This window comes from Anomaloglossus baeobatrachus, chromosome 6 (genome assembly GCF_048569485.1).
Source record: "Anomaloglossus baeobatrachus isolate aAnoBae1 chromosome 6, aAnoBae1.hap1, whole genome shotgun sequence".
Classification (NCBI taxonomy): domain Eukaryota; kingdom Metazoa; phylum Chordata; class Amphibia; order Anura; family Aromobatidae; genus Anomaloglossus; species Anomaloglossus baeobatrachus.
The window spans coordinates 507,597,708-507,615,551 of record NC_134358.1 but is presented as its reverse complement, the minus strand read 5'-3'; the positions used below and the strand labels follow the sequence as shown (position 1 = coordinate 507,615,551).

General features: G+C 47.1%; 1 protein-coding gene across 1 annotated transcript in view; it reads right to left on the bottom strand.

Annotated features, from left to right (window-relative positions):
• DYNC2I1 (dynein 2 intermediate chain 1) overlaps positions 1–17,844 on the bottom strand; it is a 159,107-nt gene that overhangs the window by 123,090 nt on the left and 18,173 nt on the right. Inside the window, exons 3-4 of the mRNA XM_075316753.1 lie at positions 10,708–11,071; positions 6,147–6,223 (exon numbers count right to left, since the gene is read on the bottom strand). Coding sequence (XP_075172868.1) covers positions 6,147–6,223; positions 10,708–11,071 — 441 coding nt within the window. The remainder of the gene's footprint in view (positions 1–6,146; positions 6,224–10,707; positions 11,072–17,844) is intronic.

Sequence of the window (17,844 nt, the reverse complement as noted above, 5' to 3'; positions counted from 1 at the left end):
CCTCTCCAAAATGATCCTCAAAATGCTTAGAAAAAAAAGAATTTTGTTTACTTACCGTAAATTCTTTTTCTTATAGTTCCGTATTGGGAGACCCAGACATTGGGTGTATAGCTTCTGCCTCCGGAGGACACACAAAGTACTACACTAAAAAGTGTAGCTCCTCCCTCTGAGCATATACACCCCCTGGATAACCAGATCTAGCCAGTTTAGTGCAAAAGCTGAAGGAGAATAGCCACCCACAAGTAAAGACAGAGCAAGAACCGGAACAACCGGAGCCTCTGTCTACAACAACAGCCGGTGATAACAAGCAGAACAAGAAACTGCCAACAGGCAACAGGGAGGGTGCTGGGTCTCCCAATACGGAACTATAAGAAAAAGAATTTACGGTAAGTAAACAAAATTCTCTTTTTCTTTATCATTCCTATGGGAGACCCAGACATTGGGACGTCTCAAAGCAGTCCATGGGTGGGAATAAACAGAAAACTGAGAAGTAGGCGGAGCCTAACTTCACAAATGGGCGACAGCCGCCTGAAGGATGCGTCTGCCCAAGCTCGCATCTGCCGAAGCATGAGCATGCACTTGGTAGTGCTTTGAAAAGGTATGCAGGCTAGTCCAAGTGGCAGCCTGACAGACCTGTTGAGCCGTAGCCTGGTGCCTGAAAGCCCAAGAGGCACCGACAGCTCTGGTCGAGTGTGCCTTGATCCCCGGCGGGGGAGGCACCTAAGTACACTGGTAAGCATCGGATATGGCCAACCTAATCCAACGAGCTAAGGTTGGCTTAGAAGCCGAGAGGCCCTTACGCCAACCTGTGGTTAGCACAAAAAGAGAGGTGCACCACCTAAGAACAGCGGTGCGAGACACATAGATCCGGAGCGCCCGCACCAGATCCAGAGTATGCAACACTTTTTCAAAGCGATGAACAGGAGCCGGACAAAAGGAAGGCAGGGAAATGTCCTGGTTAAGGTGGAAAGGAGAAACCACCTTAGGGAGAAAATCCGGAGTCGGACGGAGAACCACCTTGTCTTGATGAAAAACCAAAAAAGGTGACTCCGAAGAGAGCGCAGCCAAATCAGAGACTCTCCTGAGGGAAGTTATGGCCACTAGAAAGACCACTTTCTGTGAAAGACGAGACAAAGAAACCGCCCTAAGAGGCTCAAAGGGGGGTTTCTGCAAGGCCGTGAGGACCAGATTGGAGGTCCCAGGGATGCAAGGGCCGCCGGTAAGGCGGAATGATGTGAGACGCGCCCTGCATGAAGGTGCGCACCTGAGCCAGCCGGGCGATATGCCGCTGGAACAGCACTGACAGAGCCGAGACTTGTCCCTTGAGGGAATTGAGGGATAGTCCTAGCTGCAGACCGGACTGTAGGAAGGACAGAAGGGTCGGCAAGGAAAAAAGGCCAAGGAGCATGGCCGGAAGAGCGACACCAGGACAGGAAAATTCTCCAGGTCCTGTGATAGATTGTGGCCGAGGAAGACTTCCGAGCCCGAGTCATAGTGGAGATGACTTCAGGAGGGATACCAGAAGTCGTCAAGATCCAGGACTCAAGAGCCACGCTGTCAATCTGAGAGCCGCAGAATTCTGGCGGAAAAACGGACCTTGTGAGAGAAGGTCTGGACGGTCCGGAAGATGCCACGGCACCTCTACGGACAGATGGAGCAGGTCTGGGTACCAAGCTCGCCTGGGCCAGTCCGGAGCAATGAGGATGACCCGACGGCCCTCCATTCTGATCTTGCGCAGAACTCTGGGCAAGAGAGCTAGAGGGGGAAACACGTAGGACAGACGAAACTGGGACCAATCTTGAACCAGAGCGTCCGCTGCAAGGGCCTGAGGATCGTGGGAGCGAGCCACGTAAACCGGAACCTTGTTGTTGTGCCGGGATGCCATTAGATCCACTTCCGGAGTGCCCCACTTGCGGCAGATTGACTGAAACACTGCCGGATGCAGGGACCACTCGCCACTGTCCACGGTTTGACGGCTGAGATAATCTGCTTCCCAGTTTTCCACGCCTGGGATGTGGACTGCGGATATGGTGGACTTGGAGTCCTCCGCCCATTGAAGGATGCGTTGAATCTCCAACATTGCCAGGCGGCTGCGTGTCCCGCCTTGGTGATTGATGTAGGCAACCGCTGTCGCGTTGTCTGACTGGACTCGGATGTGCTTGCCCGCCAAAAGGTGGTGAAAGGCTAGGAGAGCCAGAAGCACAGCTCTGGTTTAAAGCACATTGATCGAGAGGGCTGACTCAGACGGAGTCCAAGTGCCCTGTGCTCGGTGGTGGAGACATACCGCTCCCCAGCCGGATAGACTGGCATCCGTGGTGAGGATCACCCAGGACGGGGCCAGGAAGGAGCGTCCCTGAGACAGAGAGAGGGGCCGAAGCCACCACTGAAGGGAGCCCCTGGTCTGTGGCGACAGAGCCACTAGCCTGTGCAAGGAGGAAGTCCGCTTGTCCCAACAGCGGAGAATGTCCAGCTGCAGAGGACGCAGATGGAACTGGGCAAAGGGAACAGCCTCCATTGACGCCACCATCTGACCCAGCACCTGCATCAGGTGCCTGATGGAATGACGGCGGGGCCTCAGCAGAGAGCGCACCGCCAGATGGAGGGACTGCTGTTTGACTAAGAAAAGCTTCACAAGTGCCGGCAGAGTCTCGAACTGCATCCCTAGGTACGTGAGCCTCTGGGTCGGAGTCAGAGTGGATTTGGGCAGATTGACAAGCCACCCGAATTGGGTTAGAGTGGCGAGAGTGAGCGAGACACTCCGCTGACAGTCTGCGCTGGATGAAGCCTTGACTAGAAGGTCGTCCAGGTAAGGAATCATTGCCAACCCCTGGAGGTGCAGAACCGCAACCACTGCTGCCATGACCTTGGTGAATACTCGAGGGGCCGTGGCTAACCCGAAGGGGAGAGCCACGAATTGGAAATGTTCCTCTCCGATTGCAAAACGTAGCCAACGCTGGTGTGAAACTGCAATTGGCACATGCAGATAGGCATTTCTGATGTCGATGGATGCCAGGAAATCTCCTTGGGTCATTGAGGCAATGACTGATCGCAGAGACTCCATGCGAAAATGCCGCACCTGAACATGCTTGTTGAGAAGCTTGAGATCCAGGATGGGCCGGAAGGAACCGTCCTTTTTGGGGACTAGGAAGAGATTTGAGTAGAAACCTCTGAACCGTTCCCGGGCGCGAACCGGTACAATTACTCCGTTGGCCTGCAAGGATGCCACGGCCTGAGAGAAGGCGGTGGCCTTGGAGCAGGGGGGGAGTTGACAGAAAAAAATCTGTTTGGCGGGCTGGAAGAGAATTCTATCCTGTAGCCGTGGGAGATGATATCCCGCACCCACTGATCGGAGACGTGTTGAAACCACACGTCGCCAAAGTGGGAGAGCCTGCCACCGACTAAGGACGTTGCTGGCGCGGCCAGATAGTCAAGAGGAGGCTGCCTTAGTGGCAGCAGCTCCTGCGGTCTTTTGTGGACGCGCCTTTGTGCGCCAGTTGGGTTTTTGGTCCTTGGCTGAGTTAGTGGACGAGGCTGAGGGCTTAGAGGATGACCAGTTGGAGGAACGAAAGGAACGAAACCTCGACTGGTTCCTACCCTGGGCAGGTTTCCTGGTTTTAGTTTGTGGCATGGAAGTACTCTTCCCGCCAGTAGCTTCCTTAATAATTTCATCCAGTTGTTCACCGAATAGCCTGGATCCAGCAAAAGGGAGCCCAGCAAGGTACTTCTTTGAAGAAGCATCTGCCTTCCACTCTCGAAGCCACAAGATCCTGCGGATAGCGAGGGAATTAGCCGAAGCCACCGCAGTGTGGTGAGAAGCCTCCAGCATGGCAGACATGGCATAGGATGAAAAAGCTGAAGCTTGGGAAGTTAAGGCAACCATTTCGGGCATAGATTCCCTGGTGAGGGAATGCATATCCTCTAGAGAAGCAGAGATGGCCTTGAGAGCCCACACTGCTGCAAAAGATGGGAAGAACGAGGCCCCAGCCACCTCATATACAGATTTGGCCAGAAGGTCAACCTGGCGGTCAGTGGAATCCTTAAGAGAGGTGCCATCAGCCACTGATACAACGGTCCGGGCTGAGAGTCTAGACACCGGAGGGTCTACCTTTGGTGAATGAGCCCACTCCTTGACCACCTCAGGTTCAGCCACCGGAGCCGGAGCAGCCGGGGGGACCACTGTGGGTGCGATTCCAGGCTGAGGCATTGTCAGGTTAGAGCAGGCATCACAATGTGGATATGTGCTCGGTTCAGGCAGCACGAGCTTACATGCAGTGCATATTGAGTACAGCCTTGCAGCCTTGCTCCTCGTGTGAGACATGCTGCTGAAGTGGGGGCTCTGAGCCAGAATGACCCCCAGAGAGTATATAAGAAGGTCCACAACCGGAGGTTGTGGCTTACCAGACCGTTTGTGTGCCCTCCAGATCCCACAGCCCGGACCCCCAAGCAGCTTAGCAGGGATGCTGCAGCCAGCGCTGATCCAGAGAAAAACGCTGAGAAAATGGCGCTGGAGCGAGGAGAGGGGGCGGGACCTGCTCTGAGAGCGGGATCTGGAGGGCCAAGGAGATTTACAGGGGAGGGGACATGTACTCAGAGAGGAGTGTCCCTCCCCTGTGCCGAACGGCCGCTGGGCGGAGCCGCACTGTCCCTCTGCATGACTGACATGCGAGGGCAGTGAAATCGAAAGTAGGCCTCCGGCGAAGCCGGGGCCTAAATTTAAGCGATGCGGCCGGCACGCAGGCACCATCGGCGCGGTTCTCAGGCGACAGCCAGAGAACCGGCCGGAAATGTCACAAAAGTTACACAGCACACTCTCCCACCATAATAAAGTACCGGGACCCCCCGAATATAAACGTCTCAGGTACTTAGCTTGCTGAGACGCAGGGTTCCAAGTCCCTGGGGATGAGTGCTCCGTCCAGCAGGATCCTGAAGGGCTGCGGATGGAGACCGGTCTGCTGCAAAGCAAGGAGAACCATGCTGGCTCCCACTTCAAGCCAGAGCCCGAGGGATGGTGAAGGAGCGCGGCATGTAAGGCTCCAGCCTTGTAAATCAACCTTAACAGCACCGCCGACACAGTGGGGTGAGAAGGGACATGCCGGGAGTCCAGGCTTGGACCCGCTTTTCTTCAAAAACTTTCCAAAAATGAAAAATCAGATGAGAATGCATGTGTGGATGTATGCCTCCTGAACACAAAGCAATGAACTGGCTAGATCTGGTTATCCAGGGGGTGTATATGCTCAGAGGGAGGAGCTACACTTTTTAGTGTAGTACTTTGTGTGTCCTCCGGAGGCAGAAGCTATACACCCAATGTCTGGGTCTCCCATAGGAACGATAAAGAAACATTGTATGCATTTCTCATTAAAAAAAAATACTTTGCTGTTCATATAATATGTTTTGAGGTTTTTTTCCACCATTTTTATTTAGTGAAGGTTTTTGTAAAATGTTTGATGAATAAAAAATATGCATGTGACTGCTTTGCAATGGATCCTGATGGAAGCTGTTGCATACTACGCACTATGCAATCAAAAAGCTGCAAAAAAAAACAAAAAAAATCATCTTCAGGAAAAGCTCTCCAGGAAATGCTTCAAGAAAAGAAGAAATCTACCCCAAAAAAAAAAAAAAAAAAGAAAAAAGAAAAAAGGTTAAGGACAACATCTGCAAGGAGTTTGTATCTTCTCCCCGTGTTCGCCTGGGTTTCCTCCGGGTACTCCGGTTTCCTCCCACACTCCAAAAACATACTGATAGGGAATTTATATTGTGATCCCCAATGGGGATGGTGACAATGTCTGTAAAGCGCTCTGGAATTATTGGCGCTATATAAGAGTAAAATAAATACATTTTCACAGGATTATAAGGCTAAAACTGATCCTCCTGTGATAAGCTGGAAGGTGATGACCTATTCCACTACAGCGCCACCACAAACAAGCAGCACACAGTTTCCACTGATACCAATCAGATGTCCATGTGATGAATAAAACCGGCAAATCAAGAGGAGCTTATAAATTAATATACATTATGAAGAGACTAAATAAACTGGTCATTCAATAACTATCACATTAAGTCATTAGAAAAAGTTACAAATTTATCACTAGGAGTATTTTTTTATTTTTTTTTTCTATAGTAAAAATTGCAGAAAAATGTGGAGATACCTCCCGTTTTCTGCCTTCCTTTTCTCGTCTTTCTTCGTGTCGTCTTTCTCGATCTTCACTTCTATATTTGCTTTTTTCTAAGATTGAAAAATTAGGAATTAAAATTAGCGAGGCACTAGTGGATAAAATTGTGAAAACCTTCTGAAAAAGAAAAAAAAAAAAAAAAAAAAAAAACTTTTGATGTTTGATCTCTCATAACTCTATATTTATTTATTTTTTTTTAGAGTAATGCAACCTTAAAATTAGACATCATTGGAAAGATAATTTAAAGGGAATCTGTCACCCCTTTGAGATTTTGTAGTTACTAATATGGGCATACAGGTTGTATACAGCTGAAATTAGTAATACCTATATGCTTTGATCTTCCAGGCTATGGGGCAAGCTCTGCCCAGAAGATAAGACCGCTTCCGGTCTTAATTATACATTATTTCTCCTGTCTTCTCTCCTGGGTACTTGCAGTACTTGGTCGAGTATTGTGGGTGCTCGGATGTTTCATCCAAGAAACAACAAACACAAAGCACGAGCTTTCTTCACTACATGATGTGGGATTTGCAGTCTCTGAATGTCTCTCACTGGGGGTTAAAAATCACTTTTTCAAATATAATGTGTCAAAAACAAAAAAAAAAAAAAAAATCGCCCCCCCCAGAAATACTCTGTTTAAGGCTAGCTGTATGTGGGTGGAGAGCCAAACTGCCTAATCATTGACTTCCATTATACGGGTTACTCGAGTTGAGTATCTGACCTGCTCCGCTGGAATAACGATCACCCGAGCATTTTCGCCCATCTCTACTGACCGTCTGTTCTCCTAATCTCACTGCAGAGATGTGTGATTTGTGATTACTTCTAATGCAGTACATCAGAGCTGTCATTTGTCTCATTACAAACACCACTGCAGCTGCAGCAAACGTCTCAGTTGTAATCAATCACTCTCAGTAGCAATCAACTGAGCAGGGCTCACAGAGTGAACACTTACTCAGCATCCATCTCACTAGCTGCCAGTGTGAACGGAGGGCAGTCCAGCTGAGCTGGCAGCACTATGAAATAAGAGCTGCAGATGGGCTTGTCATGAGACAAAAATCAGCTCTGCTGTACCGTGAAAATTGTAAATCATACACAATTCTTCAGTGAGATCAGTATAGCAGATTGTCAGTCAGTACATGTCTCATACTGATAACACTCCCTTTTATTGAAAATAAGCTCTTGAGGTGGATTCCCAGGAAGATCTAGATCTGTCCCATAGATTTTAAAGGGAATCTGTCAAGTGATTTTCTAGTACAAAAGTAATGTTATCTTTAAATAGGGCTTAAAAAGATCTTTCCGAATCATTAACTTTTATAGTTCCCCCTCTTTCTGTTATCTTGTTCTAAGCTCTGTAAAATTCAGTGTGACATAGTAACTAGTAAAGTATATGTAAATTCAAACTGCATATACCCTGCTCCTGAAGTAGAACTGAATTTACACTGCTGCCCCCACCCATACTCCCTCCCACCTCTCAGCAGTGATAGTGAATGCATTGGTAGGTGGGAGAGGGGGGAGCAGTGAATATGCAAATTGTATTTACATAAACTTGATTAGTGTACACAAGACACTGAATTCTACAAAGCTTTCTGCAAGATAACAGGATAAGATAGAACACTAAAGGCCCAGTCACACACAACGACTTACCAGCGATCCCGAAAACGATGTGACCTGATAGGGATTGCAGGTAAGTCGCTGGGAGGTCGCAGGTGAGATGTCACACAGTCAGATCTTACCAGCGATGCAGGAACAATACAGGTCGCAGTAGCGACCTGTATAACGATCTCAGCCGTCACTGTGACCCTGTCACACAGTGTCAAACACAGCAATGTGTCCTGCCCAGCAGGACATCGCCTTTGAAGAAAATGGCCTGGACCATTCTGCAACGACTAGAGATCTCACAGCAGGGGCCTGATTGCTGGTAGGTGTCACACATAACAAGATCGCTAATGGGATCGCTACTGCGTCACGGAAACCATGACTCAGCTGCGATCTCGCTAGCGATCTCGTTATGTGTGACGGTACCTTAAGGTGTACTTCTCACATAGCGAGATCTCTGCTGAGTCACGTTTTTTGTGATGCACCAGTGACCTCATTAGCGATCTCGCTGTGTGTGACACTGAGCAGCGATCTGGCCCCTGCTGTGAAATCGCTGCTCGTTACACACTGCTCTGATTCATTTTTTGCTCGTTGTTCTCCCGCTGTGAAGCACACATCGCTGTGTTTGACAGCGAGAGAGCAACGATCTGAATGTGCAGGGAGCCGACTTCTGACAGCCTGCGGTAAGCTGTAACCAAGGTAAATATCGGGTAACTAAGCGAAGCCCTTTGCTTGGTTACCCGATATTTACCTTGGTTACTAGCGTACGCTGCTCTCAGGCTGCCAGTGCTGGCTCCCTGCACACGTAGCCAGAGTACACATCGGGTAAATAAGCAAAGCGGTTTGCTTATTAACCCGATGTGTACTCTGGCTACGAGTGCAGCGAGCCAGCGCTAAGCGGTGTGCGCTGGTAACCAAGGTAAATATCGGGTAACCAAGCGAAGTGCTTTGCTTGGTTACCCGATATTTACCTTAGTTACCAAGCGCAGCATCGCTTCCACACGTCGCTGCTGGCTGGGGGCTGGTCACTGGTGAGATCTGCCTGATTGACAGCTCACCAGAAACCAGGTAGCGACGCTCCAGCGATCCTGACCAGGTCAGATCGCTGGTGGGATCGCTGGAGCGTCGCTAAAGTGTGACGGTATCCTAAAAGTTACTGATCCTGAAAGGTCTCCATAAGCCCTACTTTTAAGATAGTATTAGTATTGCGTTACAAAATCACCTGATAAATTCCCTTTAACAGCTCATTTACATAAACAAAAATGTGGAATTCAAAATTGGATTGCAGATATCAAAGTATAATGTTATTCAACTTTCTATGCCCATAGAGATGGCTTAGGAGGGTTGATCCTACTGACCGATTCCCTTCAACTGGACAAAAGAACGATGGTACAAAATGATCTGCAGAGATGAGATCAGAATCTCTCTATCCATAGTGATGGTAGAATGTGTGTGATTAATGAGACTAAGGGGTACTTTGCACACTACGACATCGCAGGTGCGATGTCGGTGGGGTCAAATTGAAAGTGACGCACATCCGGCATCGCATGCAACATCGTAGTGTGCAAAGCCTAGATGATACGATTAACGAGCGCAAAATCGTCGTAATCGTATCATCGGTGCAGCGTCGGCGTAATCCATAATTACGCTGACGCGACGGTCCGATGTTGTTCCTCGCTCCTGCGGCAGCACACATCGCTGTGTGTGAAGCCGCAGGAGCGAGGAACATCTCCTACTGGCGTCACCGCGGCTTCCGTAGAATATGCGGAAGGAAGGAGGTGGGCGGGATGTTTACATCCCACTCATCTCCGCCCCTCCGCTCCGATTGGCCGCCTGCCGTGTGACGTCGCAGTGACGCCGCACGACCCGCCCCCTTAACAAGGAGGCGGGTCGCCGGCCAGAGCGACCATCGCAGGGCAGGTGAGTGCACGTGAAGCTGGTGTAGCGATAATTTTCGCTACGCCAGCTATCACAATATATCGTACAAGCGACAGGGGCGGGGACTATCGCGTGCGACATCGCAGCATCGGCTTGCGATGTCGCAACGTGCAAAGCCCGCCTAAGTGCAGAAAAAAATTAAATGCTTTGGCCCAAATCGGAGCCTTTTGCATGTTTTTAATGAGATAATAAATCTTTTATATTTCAACAGGTTCAGCACCACAGCTTCATGTCATATTACTATTGTGCGTAAACTGTGGTTTTAGGACAAAAATCAAATCTCTTATATTTGGACTTTAAAAAAAAAATAAATAAATAAAATATAATACAGAAGCTAAACTGTTCCTTTTTTGTATTTTTTTTTTGTTTTTTGTAACAAAGCCAGTGGCAGGATGGACTTTAGGCCGCTTTACACGGTACGACATCGCTCAAGCAATCTCGTTGGGGGTCACGGATTTTGTGATGCACATCCGGTCGCTTTAGCGATGCCGTTCCACCTTTGAGCGATTTTGCAACGTTTCAAAAACATGCAAAATCGCTCATCGGTGACATGGGGGTCCATTCTCAAATATCGTTGCTGCAGCAGTAACGATGTTGTTCCTCGTTCCTGTGCCAGCACACATCGGTACGTGTAACACCGCAGGAACGAGGAGCTTCTCCTTACCTGCCTTCCGCCCGCAATGCGGAAGGAAGGAGGTGGGCGGGATGTTCGTCCAGCTCACCTCCGCTCCTCCGCTTCTATTGGGCGGCGGTTCAGTGACGGAGCTGTGACGCTAAACGAACCACCCCCTTAGAAAGGAGGTGGTTCGCCGGTCACAGCGACGTCGCAGTGCAGGCAAGTAGTGTAACAGGTCTGGGCGATGTTGTGCGCCACGGGCAGCAATTTGCCCATGTCGCTCAACCGATGGGGGCGGGTACCCACACTAGCGATATCGGTCACGATATCGCAGCGTGTAAAGCGGCCTTTAGTCATTGTTTTTTAACAGGGTCTGGTAATGGCACTTACCATGACTGTCTCTCCGCTTCCTTTCTTCTCTACTCAGGTCATATGTCCCATATTCTTTAACTGGTTTATCCCCGGTTTCCAATTTGTCACTGGTTTTCTCTCTGTCCTTGGTTCGGTGCCGTTCTGATACATGATGTTTGGGCTTATCTCCTTCTCTCGTTTTCTCCTTCTCCCTCCGCAGCTCTTGAATATCCCCCTTCCCTTTCTCAGTATGTCCGTGTCTCTCTTGATACTTTTGACGTTCTCTTTCGTCTCTCTTCTCGTTAGACCTATGTTTGTGACGCGTTTGTTCCTCTTGGTCTTCCCCTCTGTGATTACTTCTTTCCTTGTATCTTCTATCGTTACCACTATCAGACTGCATGGTCTACACAATGAGAGCACAACAGAGTCAAAAGCAAATACAACTAGGCGGTGCGGGGATCTGACAAAAAAAAATAACATTTTTGTATCGGTAAATAAGCTGCTAACTTCTATAACCCTATTACTTGGCCATTTTATTGTGCCAGTGCAGTAAGGCAGCAGCTCTCACACTGAACCTGGCTGTTTTTTTATTATTTCAAATCAGGGTTTAAGGACTTAAAAAAATAGACAAAATAAAAAAAATGATGTTACTAGGTTAACATCCACTTTGTATTTGTAAATGCAAAAAAAAAAAGCCAAAAAGTCTGAGCATTTATGGTCACTAGACATTATAATGCTAAAGTTGTACACTGGAAAGGAAGACCAAACAAAGTCAGGGGCAGACTTGTTATTTACCAAGTTACAGGGTTAACCCATGATTCAGTCCTGAAAGGCTGTTAACAGCACTTGTAAAGCAAATTACAGAATTTTCATTATTTTTATTGCATCTATGTTTCCCTCTTCTGGCTGCTGATAATCTGAGATCTCCTCCTCCCTCTTCAGAAGGAAACTGGAGGAAAAACAGGTTTTTCGCCGCGCTTGAAGACCACGAACAATAGTGTCAAACAGATGATTCTTTTTATTTCATTCCTACGCGTTTCGGAGACCCCAACTGTCTCCTTCTTAAGGGAAGGTTCCTTTCCCTGAATAAGGAGACAGTTGGGGTCTCCGAAACGCGAAGGAATGAAATAAAATGAATCATCTGTTTTTCCTCCAGTTTCCTTCTGATGATCTACTTGTGCAACAGGGCTGCTGCTGGAGCGCTCAGGCACTCACTTATGCTTTTTAAGGACTTGTGACTGGCACAACCCGATCAGGTGAGTGCACCACTTCTATATTTTTTTTGCCCAGTATATCGGGTAAGACCCTATTGCGCCTTTTCTCTCCTGTTTAGTCCTCCTCCCTCTGGCAGCTGACAATGTGGTTCCAGCTACTTTTCCTGCAGGAGTATTCTCACTCTTTTGGCTGTGTAATTTCAGAGACTCTGCTCCTTCCCTGACAAGCAGGGCAGACAGCAATTGCTATGGCTGCTCTACTGTAAAAAGGGGATCAAGATGCAGAGACCTGTCTGTTCTGTAGGGAGAATTACTGAGCAAACATGTGTCCTTGTAAGCAGCTCATTAGATGTTGCGCACATTACTGTGTACAATGAATACTCATAGTATCATGGAAAGGTAGAGTTGGAAGGGACCTCAAGAGCCATCGGATCCAACCCCCTGCGAGTGCAGGCATTCCTAAATCATCCCTGCTATATGTTTATCCAGCTTCCGGTTGAAGATTTCCATTGGTGGAGAGCTCACCACCACCCGTGGTCGCCTGTTCCACTTTCTGACTGCCCTCACTGTCAGAAAGTTTTTCCTAATGTCTAATCTGAATTTCCTTCCTTTAGTTTCATCCCATTGCTTCTTGTACTTCCTTGTGCTAATGAGAATAGGGAGGTTCCCTCTGCACTGTGACTGCCTTTCAGATATTTGTAGACCGCTATTAGGTCTCCTCTCAGCCTTCTCTCTTGCAAACTAAACATTCCTAGTTCTTTAAGCCCGTCTTCAAATGACATGGTTTGCAGACCTTCTACCATCTTGGTTGCTCTTCTCTGGACTTGCTCCCATGTATCGGTCTTTCTTGAATTGGGGAGCCCACAACTGTACACAGTATTCCAGGTGGGGTCTGCCCAGGGCAGAGTATAGCGGAATAATGACCTCTCTTGATCTAAATTCAATCCTTGTCTTGATACATCCCAGAATTTTGTTGGCCTTTTTAGCTGCAGTACCACACTGTTGGCTCATGTTGAATCTAGGATCTACTATTGTGCCCAAGTCCTTTTCCCCGGTGCTATCACCTAGTTCTATTCCTCCCATACTATAAATGCTTTATACATTTCTTTTCCTCAGATGTAGGACTTTGCATTTGTCCCTGTTTGAAAAATCATTCTGTTCTCCTCGGCCCAATGTTCGAGTGTGTCTAAATCCTTTTGAATACGTTCTCTCTCCTCTCTAGTGTTGGCTGCTCCTCCTATCTTAGTATCATCTGTGAATTTTAGGAGTTCCCCAATAATTCTGTTGTCCAGATCATTTATAAAGATATTAAACAGCACTGGCCCCAGGACAAAGCCTTTAGGCACCCCGCTTTTCCCGTTCCTCCAGCTCGATGTGTAGCCATTTAGTATTACTCATTGTGCCTAATCAATAGGCCAGTTAGGAATCCATCTAAGTGTTGTACTTGATCATTTTTTCAATGAGAATGTCATGCAATACTCTATTGAATGCCTTACTGAAGTCAAGGTATACTATATCCACGGCTTTCCCCTGGTCCAACTATTCAGTGACTTTGTCATAGAAGGAAATCAGGATGGTCTGACAACATTTATTGGTCATAAAGCCGTGCTGGCTTTGGTTCATTAACCCCTTAAGGACGAAGCCAGTTTTGTACTTAATGACCAGGCCATTTTTTGCAATTCTGACCAGTGTCACTTTATGAGGTCATAACTCTGGAACGCTTCAACGGATCCCGGTGATTCTGACATTGTTTTTTCGTGACATATTGTACTTCATGATAGTTATAAATTTAGAACGATATTTTTTGCTTTTATTTGTGAAAAAATCGGAAATTTGATGAAAATTTTGAAAATTTTGCAATTTTCAAACTTTTAATTTTTATGCCCTTAACCCAGAGAGTTATGTCACACAAAACAGTTAATAAATAACATTTCCCACATGTCTACTTTACATTAGCGCAATTTCTGAAACAAAATGTTTTGGGGTTAGGAAGTTAGAAGGGGTCAAAGTTCATCAGCAATTTCCCATTTTTTCAACAAAATTCACAAAACCATTTTTTTAGGGACCACATCACATTTGAAGTGACTTTGAGAGGCCTAAGTGACAGAAAATACCTAAAAGTGACACCATTCTCAAAACAGCACGCCTCAAAGTACTCAAAACCACATCCAAGAAGTTTATTAACCCTTCAAGTGCTTCACAGGAACTAAAGCAAAGTGGAATGAAAAAAAGCAAAAAATAAAAATTTTACCTAAAATGTTGCTCTACCCCAAATTTATTCACTTTTAGAAGAAATAACACAACAAAATGAACCCCAAAACTTGTTACCCACTTTCTTATGAACGCGCCGATACCCCACATGTGGTCAGAAACCTTTGTTTGGACAAATGGGAGGGCTCGGAACAGAAGGAGCAATATTTGAATTTTGGAAAGCAAATTTGGCTGAAATAGATTGCGGGCACCATGTTGCATTTACAGGTCCGCTAAGGTACCTAAACAGCAGAAACCCCTTACAAGTGACACCATTTTGGAAACTAGACCCCTTAAGGCTTCTATCTAGGGGTATAGTGAGCATTTTGGATCCACAGGTACTTCACAGATTTTGATAACGTTACGTTGTCACATTGAAAATTTTCATTTTTTTCTCAAAAATGTTGCTTTAGCATCAATTTTTTCACTTTTTCAAGAGGTAATTCCAAAAATGTGACCCCAATGTTTGTTACCCACTTTTTTATGAGCGCGGTGATACCTCACTTGTGGTCTGAAACCTTTGTTTGGAGAAATGGGAGGGCTTGGAACGGAAGGAGCAATATTTGAATTTTGGAAAGGAAATTTGGCTGAAAAAGATTGCGGGCACCATGTCGCATTTGGAGGACCCCTAAGGTACGTAAACAGCAAAAAAACACCACAAGTGACCCCATATTGGAAACTAGGCCCCTCAAGGAATTTATCTTGATGTTTGGTGAGTACCCTGAACCCCCAGGTGCTTTACAGAAGTTTATAACGTTGAGCCATGAAAATAAAAAAATAAAATTTTACCACAAAATTGTTACTTCAACCAGGTAGCTTTTTTTTTCACAAGGGTAACAGGAAAAAAATCACCATGAAATTTATTGCGCAATTTCTCCTGAGTTTGTTGATATCTTGTATGTGGTGGAAATCAACTGTTTGGGCACACTACAGGGCTCAGAAGAGAAGGAGTGCAATTTGACTGCAAAATTGGCTGGAATCAATAGCGGACGCCATGTTGCATTAGGAGAACCCTTGAGGTGCCTAAGCAGTGGAGGTCCCCCACAAGTGACCCCATTCTGGAAATAAGACCCCTCAAGGCTTTAATCTAGGTGTATATTGAGCATTTTGAATCCACGAATACTTCACAGAATTTGATAAGCTTAGGTTGCCATATTGAAATTTTCATTTTTTTCACAAAAATGTTGATTTAGCGACACATTTTTCACTTTTTCAAGAGGCAACAACAAAACGTGTACCCCACAGGTTGTTATCTAATTTCTTGTGAGCGCAGGGATACCACACATGTGGCCAAAAACCTTTGTTTGGATAAATGGGAGGGCTTGGAATGGAAGGAGCACCATTTGAATTTTGGAAAAGTTGAAGTAAATTGCGCGCACCATGTCACATTAGCAGGGCCCCTTGGGCACCTATACATCAGAAACCCCCCACAAGTGACCTCATTTTGGAAACTGGACCCCTCAAGGATTTTATTCAGGAGTATAGTAAACATTTTGAATCCACAGGTACTTCACAAAACTGTTGCTGTATCAAAAAATTTCTCACTGTTAAGGGGGCTTTACACGCTGCGACATCGCTAATGCGGAGTCGTTAGGGTCACGGAATTGGTGACGCACATCCGGCCGCATTAGCGATGTTGCTGCGTGTGACACCGATGAGCGATTTTGCATCGTTGCAAAAACGTGCAAAATCGCTCATCGGTGACATGGGGGTCCATTCTCGATTATCGTTACTGCAGCAGTAACGATGTAGTTCGTCGCTCCTGCGGCAGCACACATCGCTATGTGTGACGCCGCAGGAACGAGGAAGCTCCCCTTACCTGCCTTTCATGTGACACTAAAGGATGCCTAGCCTTGTATTTAGCCCAAAAAAAAAAAAAAAGAATTAAAATAAATGACGTGGGGTCCCCCCTATTTTTGATAGCCAGCTAGGGTAAAGCAGACAGCTGTAGCCTGCAAACCACAGCTGACAGCTTCATCTTGTCTGGTGATCAATTTGGAGGGCTCCCCAAGCTGTTTTTTTTTTTTAATTATTTATAAATAAATAATTAAAAAAAAAAAACAAACGTGGGGTCCCCCCAAATTAGATCACCAGCCAAGGTGAAGCTGACAGCTGGGGTCTGGTATTCTCAGGATGGGAAGAGCCACGGTTATTGGACTCTTCCCAGCCTAAAAATAGCAGGCCGCAGCCGCCCCAGAAGTGGCGCATCCATTAGATGCGCCAATTCTGGCGCTTCGCCCCAGCTCATCCCGCGCCCTGGTGCGTTGGCTAACGGGGTAATGAATGGGGTTGATACCAGGTGTGTAATGTCACCTGGCATCAAGCCCAGCAATTAGTTATGTCACGGCGTCTATCAGATACCCGACATAACTAATTGACAGTAATAAAAAAAAAATTGACAACAAAAAAAAATTTATTTGAAAAAACACTCCCCCAAACATTCCCTGATTGACCAATTTATTGAAAAGAAAAAAAAAAAATCCACAATAATCCATTTGGATGTCCCACGTCGCCTCTGGACCTTCTAGAATATGGGGGACACGTTCAGGGAACGTATCCCCCATTTTCTAGGAGGGCAGACCCTCCATTTGAGGAGAGTGGGTGCAAAGAATCTGCACCCACCCTCCCTGGGTCACAGCTGCAGAGTGCGAGCAGCCAGCGTCCTGAACACAGGAAGCTGACAGCTGCGCTCTGCTCATGTGACCGGAGTCTGCAGAGAAGGAGCCGGAGGAGGGGGCCGCGGGGGATCAGCGCTCCGGTATGTATGACACCGGGGGACACCGGGGGACACCAGGGGGGGGTAGGGGGGGACCCGGCAGGGCCTAGGGAGCAGGTTTCTGTCGTATGTGTTATGGCACATACGACAGAAACCATAGGAACAGTGGAAATGCGGCCGGCGCGCTGCTGTGATCGCCGGTGCGCGCGGCCATCTTGGATTTTCGGGAGGGGGTTGGGGGTCGGAAGGGGCACTTTGGGGACACCGGGGGACCGGAGGGAACCGGGAAAAAGATTTATCTCCCATCTGGCATGTTTGATCATGCCAGATGGGAGATAAATCATTTTTTACCGGCGCGGTCATTTACTATAACTTGATGATCGGTATACGGTGTATACCGGTCATCAGGTGAGCGGGGACCGGAAAAACCGGCCCGAATCATGATCTCCAGGGTCTCAGCTACCCCCGGCAGCTGAGACCCCGAAAATTTTCTGACTCTGGGGGGCGCTAGACCCTTTTTTCCGACCGCCGTTAAAAAGCGGCAGATCGGAAAAAGTACCCTTATTTACCGCCGTTAAAAGGCGTATCGGCGGTCGTAAAGGGGTTAATGCCTTCCCATCCAGGTACCTAAGTAAATGCTCCTTGACAATTTGCTGAAAGATTTTTCCTGCTATGGCGGTCAGGCTTATTGGCCTGTAATTCCCTGGATCCTCCTTTTCCCCCTTTTTGTAGATAGGAACCATATTTGCCCTTTTCCAATCTAGAGGGACATCTCCTGTTTCCCATGACTTATTGAAGATTATGGAAAGCGGTATTAATTCCTCAGCTATTTGTTTCAAGACCCTAGGGTGTAAATCATCTGGACCTGGGGACTTGGATTCCTTTAAAGCGCACCAATCACCAGGATTTTTGCATATAATCTAAAGCCAGTGCTATACTGGCACTATCAGGCTGATTCTCTACATACCTGTAGTGGTCAACGCGGATGTATATATA